Source organism: Zerene cesonia, chromosome 27 (assembly GCF_012273895.1).
Source record: "Zerene cesonia ecotype Mississippi chromosome 27, Zerene_cesonia_1.1, whole genome shotgun sequence".
NCBI lineage: Eukaryota > Metazoa > Arthropoda > Insecta > Lepidoptera > Pieridae > Zerene > Zerene cesonia.
Window position 1 is genome coordinate 6724502 of NC_052128.1, and position 8008 is coordinate 6732509.

Consider the following 8008-nt stretch of genomic DNA (forward strand, 5'->3'; position numbering starts at 1 on the left):
ATATAAATAAATAAAAACTGTTGCAGAACAATTCAAATATTTCTGAGAGATTGCAATTTTAAGAAATCTTGAATTATGTTGTAAAAATTTTAGTTTCGTCCGCATATAGCAGACAGTGTTAATTATAAACATCTAAATATAAAAATAAATGTTTGTTGCTGTATATCAGCTATATACGAAAACATATTTTTTCCATGGAGAAGGTTTTATAATATGCCCATAGATACCACTCGCCCCCAGGTTGTTGGCATAGCAACGCGCGCCAGATACAGCTAGTAATAATATAAATCCTACATTATAAATGTTTATAGTAAACAAAAGAGGTATCCAAATGGGATCCTTGTGGAATACCGGAAAGAAATCTAAAGAAATCCAGTAGTAATACCCTTTATATTTCAGTACCATTGAAATACAGTAGGAATGTTAGTTGTATATTGAAGTGTGCACTCACCTGCCTTATTCTCCATCACTTCATCCTCTTGTGCCATTTTACGATACAGGTATACCTAGAACAATATAGTCGGATATCAATTGTCTTTTGACATTATGTTGGATTAGACATAAACATAGAGAAACATATATACATAAACAAGAACACCCACAACAGCTAACGAAAAAGACAAAACACTTAACATTGTAAAAAAGGAAATAAGAAAAATACAGACACGACCATTTAAGAAGAAAAGAATTAATTATATATCTAAATTAGGTTTCTGTTGTGTGTTATGGTTGTGAAAAGTCCAAGCTCAGCTTTATATTCAATGAGGCAGTTGACCCAAGACGCTGTTGATTCTGCCAGAACCCAGAAAGAAGCTGATTAAAAAAAAAGAAGATAAATAAACACAAATTTATCAACAATAATGTTAGGTGATATTAATATGTAAAAGAGACAAGTGAAAGATTGAAAGAAAATTGGAAGATAAGTTCGATCCCTCCTAGAATATTGTAGGCCCGTGTGGAACCGTTCTTACGCTGTACATATTCACCGGCTGGAACAGCCGATGGATACAGAAACAATTCCTGTGCCACTTATCCTTTGCTAACAATCTCTGTCATAACCTATCTTATGCTTCCAGACTTATAGACTTGAAAATAAAAACGCTTGAGAGTAGACAGGCCCCCTCTGATAACGTAAAATACGATAATTCCCATTTTTAAAGCAACTTTACCCTGCACGTACCAAGACCATTTAGCCGCCCCACTAACATGAAAAATTTTAGTCTTGCCTTTTGTCGTACAAATTTTGCTCAACACTCGACAAAAAAAATAAGAGAAAAGTTTATTAAGATAAACGCTCTTTAAAAAATCCAGCCACGCAATAATTGAAGCTTGACCAGAATCACGGACAACACGACGTCAAGAAGCGCAGTGCTAGTACTACGTCACTTTCGAAACAGATTGATAGGTAGAAAATATATCGGAAGATTCACAATACTTACTTGCGCGTTGATAACCTTTTCAAGAATTTTGGAAATGAAAGATTTGGTTAAACAATTGTCAGTTAAGATGCAAATGTCACTTTTCACAAAAAAAAAAACACAACTCGTGTAGCTATTGAATCCTATAAAAAGTCCAATCAGTTAAAAACGAGGCGCATTCATAGGGATTGCACTTTGGTGTTCGTACGTTGTTTATTCAATGTTCGACCCAACTAGAGGGTAGTTGTTTATAGTCTTTGTGACTGGTTGCGATTTGTTATCAACTGTCTAAATCGATTGGGCAGTCGAGTGGCAACACAATGCAATCTTATGACGATGAAACAAATATTCAACACAGCCCCATCTTTTTGATGCCTCACAATATACTTAAACAGCATAAATTATTTATGACGATAAACTTGACATTCGTGAAACCCACATATTGATAAACGCTTAATTGCGACGTATTACCGATATTTATAAACGATTCCTTAAGTTTCATTAAGAAGAGTACACAGTATACACAGTTTTATGACATATATTATGCTAAAGAAAGTTTCAGCATCAAAATATCTTCGATTCTTACCCCTCCAAGTGACGCCGTAAAAGTAAGAGCTGTAATCAAGGTGAGAGCACGCCGGGAGCGCGGCGGCGGTGGCGGCGGCGGCGGGGGCGGCGGGGATGAACCGTCCGCGCGGGGTGCAGGACCGGGTACAGAAGCAGATGCTGCTCTTGGGTGTTCCCGATTGCTCTTTTGCTCCGCATGACCTGCATCTTGACTTAACACAGTCTAAAAGATATAAATAATGATATATTGAATTAACAGCTAATTAATTTATGAAAATAGTGTCTTCTGTAAGTAATAATTATTAAAAATAAAAGTCATTTAAAATCTTTACCGTTCTATATTTTTTCAACTTCCTTGTGTGCTTGGAACAAGACATGTTTTTGTTTAGTTGCTTCACTACATAGTAAAATACAAAGTCACTTTCTCTGTCCCTATGTCCCTATGTATGCTAAATATCTAAAAGTATGCAACAGATTTTGATGGGGTATTTTTAAATAGATAGAGTGATTCAAGAGGAAGGTTTACATCTACTAAATTACACCAAATTTGACGGGTGCAATGCCACGGGCAAGAGCTAGTATATGACAATAATGTCTTTCATTTTATATAAGTTGCAAAAATTATGTAACATATAAATAGCATGCTATAATGGTTATAATAAGTGCATAAGTACAATATAATAAATAAAATTAAAATGAAAATTTTCCCAATAACTGTAGGAAATTTTTCATTTTCATTTTTAAGATTCTATATCTTAATAATTTATAGTTTAAATACTCACTGGCTCTACTTTTGTATTGGAATGTGCACACATACCTGAAATATTTCATTAGCTCATTTAAAATATATATGTAATACTTTATTTAATGTGATGTGACATTTAATACTAAATTTAAAAATAAATTTGTTATGTATGTCAAAATTTGGAACATAATTGAGAAATTTTAAATAATTCTTGTGGTTGTATTAAGCTGTATCAAAAATGTATTAATATAACTTTAAACCCATCATTTAAGTATTGTAAGCATTTTTTTTTTTTATTTTTTTTAAAAACAATGTTCCAATTTATAGATAGTATTTGCATATATGACACCACAAATTTGATAACATTTCAAATAAGTTACTTAGTTATATAATTGTAATATGTTTCAAAGTATTCCACCCTTTAAATATTATACAACACAACCTTTCTCTCTATTATTTAAAGTCATATAAGTAATAAGCATACATAAATGTCACAATTTTTCATTATAACTTATTTATTAAGTACGGAGACAAGTGTAAGTAGACTGTTATGCCTAAATCTACTTCAGGGTAATTACACATTCAAACAGACAAGTGGGGTTCAGGCAGATGATATATATGTTGAACTTCATGGACGAGTAGGTGATTAGCCTTCTGTGATTTACTAAACCAAGAATTTTTTTTGCAAGACCTCAATGGAAATCAAACCATGGGCCCATGAATTCGAAGTCTTCATAGTTTAAGACAACTACATAGGTTATATTATGTAAACTAAACAATCAATATATTGGGATATTTTAAAGGTCAACATTCTATGTACTCTCTAAATTTTATCTTGTATGTGTTCAAAAAAATTACTTGGACTCATTCTTAAATAGGTTACAGGGAGAATTGACAAATATATGTAGTACTACCATTAAATTACTAAAAAATGTTTAAGTGGGTATATATTTTTGCCAATACATTTCACGGACATAATTGACTACGTTCTTATAAACTGGTAAATGAACTTAAGAATACTTACGAAGTACTTTAAAAAAGTCTTTTCGTCTAAGAGCCCGGCCCTCGATGTGAATACATGATATTGCTCTTAACATTGTTGTCTTAATTATTCAATATCAACAACATAACATTTGTGCTTAAATGACAGTTTGACTTCTTAAATCATTAGTTTAATATACAAACATTTTAAAATATATTCCTTCAAATCGTGAATAATGAAATGCAGCTAATCTATTTTCAAATGCATGCAGCCTAAAAGCCTATACTGGCACTTGACACTTGACAGGTCAGATGTCAATGTCAAATGTAAATTATCAACGCAGATAACAACATGTAACAGTCACTTTATGGAACATAGATTAAACACTTATATGTTATGGAATTAGCATAGATATTCAGTACATAATATACCTATGGGAGTTCGCATGTCTGTAAGGTCGTTTTCAATATCCTATCCATCGCTTGTTTCAGTTACTGTAGTTAAACAAATCTATCCATTTGTACTTACTTTCATTTCCATATTCTATCGACAGACTTTGTTGTATTTTTGTCTATCGAAAAAATTACATCGATTTTACGTAAGATACTTTTAAAATAAATTAGTTTCATATTGATCATACTTACACATATTCAAAGTTGCAAAATGTTCGGCCGTGGTTACTATCTGAATAGCGCCTTTATTACGAAATACAAGTCAATGAGTCTAATGTATTAAAAAGGGACGAAAAATAGCAACTACAACTCTATATACCATTCTTAATGTTCTTGCACAAGATAAGGTATCTATTTGAATATGTGAGTCAATCCACACATTTTTATTAATTACTATTTTCTATAGTGTTCCGTAGTTCTAGTGGTAGAACGTTGGCGTATCGCACATATGGTATGGGTTCGGTTCCCTCAGCGAGAAATGTTTTTTTTTTTTTCAAGATTCTCTAATAAATTATATATTTATAATATATAAAAATATAGAGAAAAATATAGAGATTTCAACGAACAGAAAACATAGCAACTTTTTATGATAAAAGCTGATATTTTGACGGGTAAGTTTTCGATTGAAAATTAGTGTTTTTTCGATATTAATTCAAAATAAGGTGAAAAAATACATATTTTTAATCAAATAAATTACAGCGTATTTGGGGCATAAAAAGATAAGTTTTCATTAAATTTCGTTAAAAAATAAAAAAAATTGTAAAAGATTTTTTTATTTTTAATAAAAAACCAAAAACTTCGTTTACGAATTTTTCACATAAATTTTGAGGTTATGTGAAAAAAGTGCAAACACAAAAGTTTTAGATCTTTTTATTACCTACAACTTTGCCATTCGACTTATTTCGATAGGACTTTTAGTTTTGCCGGAAATCGAGAAACACCGTTTTTTACCCTTAAAAACCTGGGGGTGACCCCATCCCCTCCCCGAACTCAGATCGCCCGTAAATTATTTTTCCCTTCATTTTTATAATATTCCCCTCCTTTTCTAATAGGTTTCATCCTACTACTATTTAATTTGGTTTTAAAAATTATTGACACTGGGTCTATAACCTTTTTTACAGTGCATTGATTGAGATTTTCTGGTAAGGATTCGTGGGCCCCCTGACTTTGAAGGCCTCGAGGCACTGCCCCGCCTAGCCCCTCGGTAGCTACGCCATTGTAAATAGCGTAGTTTATGTATCTCCCTTTAATAATATAATCTATGAACAGCTGTTCGAATGTGGTTCGAATATGTAGTGTGTAATCTATGGATAGGTACTGTCTGCTGCCTCGAAACTCGAGAGTCGAGAGTCGAGACAAAATGATAGCTGTCAATTTGATAACAGAGTGACGTCATTGTGACGTTTTGTGAATTTTATTTGTCGTTTCTTTTTCGAAGTATTAAATTGCGAAACCAAATAATTTCTAGATTTTGTTTGTTTCTTATTATATTTTGTTATACTGGATTGCAAATCATTTGCAATATTTCTTTGTTAACGTATTTTAAATAGCCTACGTCAAAATTCCTCCGGCTGCAGTAAACGAAGGTTCTTCTCTCCGAACTACTGATCGGTACGTTTCTATATTGAGATTTATAGTAAAATATACATATTGACATTGAATATGACCCCATTGCCCATGAATTATTTCTTAGCGCCGATAGCTAATTCCTCTTGGTAGTCATTAAACTTTATTGTCGATATCGCTGTGTAATCACTTAGTGCACTAAACTGAGCAAAACTGTGTTTATGCAAAAATTATTTCCACACCCTGTTCAGAGACTTTAAAACCGTTTACTTTTAAATTTTCGAATCCCTTTTATCACTGAAAATTGTTTAAAACTGAACAATAAAATGAAAACCCTATTTAACACAGTTTGTTATTGAAAATAGGACCAACACATTTAATGTGAAGTATTGAGGGCAGTGCCTTAGTAATTCTGTTGTACTATAGAATAATCAATGTATTTATAGATTAACATTTATTCTGATTTTTTTATATGAGCTCTTGTTCCTCATTTGATCATAACATGAAAAAAAAATTGGAATTGAAATAAATCATAATTTAAATTTGCACCTTTTGCCCATATATTATATATATAAAATTATATTATGTAAAAATTGACAATTGTACACCACATGGCAGATCACAGTAGAACTTTATATAATGTAATACCTTCCTAATAACCTGTGAATCACAATAAATCATTTTGAATTTGAATTTGAATTTGAATTTATATTTATATTTCCTACAGCTTCTCCTTGACTACCAGGTTGTCTGGAAGAGATTGCTACCTTAGCAATAAGACTGCCTGTTGTGCTCTTGGTTGTTTATAATATAATATATAATATATTTATTTACTTTTTATTATCATTTGGTGCACAATAAAGTGTTTTTGTTTGTTTGTAAAAATGTTGACAGGCAGGAGGCAGGATTTTTTCTATTCTTTCAAAATTTCTCATTTATAAAGCATTTCAATGCTATAAAACTAAAATTTAAACACTATGAAGTAATTAATATTTGATAAGACATCTACCATGCTATATATTAATACAAAAAACCCATTACAAAATTAGATTTGATGTAATAAATAAAACATTAATCATTATTTAAATTATAAATATGCTTGAAACAAATACATTTATAATTAATTCTTAAAAGACATCTATCATAGATTCAAGGCTATTACCAAAATTTTAGGTGGTCGGAGATGTTGACGCCATGTGAGGCCAGTGAGGTAATAGCGTTCCTAGAGGGACGCGATGCTCCCGATGCTTTCGTGGGGTTATATAGCGCCGTGAGGGAGCCCTGGCTAGCGCGCGGCCTGCTGCAGTACCACGCGCGGACCGGCTCCACGCGGGCTCTCGACCTCCTGGCCCGCGCGCCCGAAGCCCACGCGCGCTATCTTCTCGATGCGCTGCTCGAGCAGCTGCGCGGCGAGCGGCCGGCGTGCCACCACGCGCTCGCCGCCCTGGCGCTGCTCGTGGCGCGTCGCCCCGTCTGGCTGCACCGCCTGCCCACGCACGGCACCTCGCGGGAACTGCTGCGCGCCGCTCGCCGCGAGCGGGACCCGCTGGCGCTGCTGCACGCGCTGCTCGCTCTCGCCGCGCTGCTGCCCGCCGAGCCCGCCCTGGCGGCCGCGCACTGGACCGACCTGGCCGAGGCGCTGCTGCGCCCCGCTGCGCTCGAGCCGCCCGCGCCGCCCGTGCGCGACCACCTGCAGCTGGCGCAGCTCGCTCTGTTCCACGCGCTCTACGCCACCCACCCGTGCACCCTGCTGGAGACGCTCCGGGCGGAGTGCGCCGCGGCGACCGCGAGGGATGCGTGGGAGCGTGCGCTCGTGCCGCTGCTGCGCTCCGTGCGGCTGCACCCCGCGCTGGTGACGGGCTCCCGGCAACGCGAGGCGGAGGCGGCTCGCAAGACACGCCTCGAGATCCACGACGTGCTCGCGGAGACGCGGCGTCTGTCCCTCCGTGCGCGGGAGCCGGCCGAGGAGCGCACCGGTCTGGCGCCCGCGCCCGCGCCGCCCGCTCCGCCCTCGCCCGCGCCGGGCTCAGGGGCGCAAGCCGCGCGGGCGGCGTCCGCGTTACGGCCGGGCGCGGAGCCCTGGTTCCCGCTCGTGGACCGCTGTGGGGCCGAGTCTGCGCCCAACACGCCCCTGCCGGCGGAGCCGGACCCCGTGGAGCCGCCGGAGGCGGCCGTCGAAGCCACGCCTGAGAACACTCCTGCCAAAGAAACGCGAACGCAATTTCGATTTCCCAACGAGTCGGCCGCGGTTCGAGCGATAGGCCGCCGCTCTCAACCT

At 37.4% G+C, this 8008-nt stretch overlaps 2 protein-coding genes across 2 annotated transcripts in view; one reads left to right on the forward strand and one right to left on the reverse strand.

The window, feature by feature from the left end:
* The window catches only part of LOC119837304, a 5749-nt gene extending 1761 nt beyond the window's left edge, over positions 1-3988 (reverse strand). Inside the window, exons 1-5 of the mRNA XM_038362822.1 lie at positions 3755-3988; positions 2768-2802; positions 2318-2347; positions 2005-2208; positions 452-506 (exon numbers count right to left, since the gene is read on the reverse strand). Of these exons, the coding sequence (XP_038218750.1) occupies positions 452-506; positions 2005-2208; positions 2318-2347; positions 2768-2802; positions 3755-3827 (397 nt within the window). The 5' untranslated portion in view covers positions 3828-3988. The remainder of the gene's footprint in view (positions 1-451; positions 507-2004; positions 2209-2317; positions 2348-2767; positions 2803-3754) is intronic.
* Positions 3989-5560: 1572 nt separating this feature from the next.
* The window catches only part of LOC119837305 (hamartin-like), a 4775-nt gene continuing 2327 nt past the window's right edge, over positions 5561-8008 (forward strand). The window contains exons 1-2 of the mRNA XM_038362823.1: positions 5561-5775; positions 6904-7707. Of these exons, the coding sequence (XP_038218751.1) occupies positions 6914-7707 (794 nt within the window). The 5' untranslated portion in view covers positions 5561-5775; positions 6904-6913. The remainder of the gene's footprint in view (positions 5776-6903; positions 7708-8008) is intronic.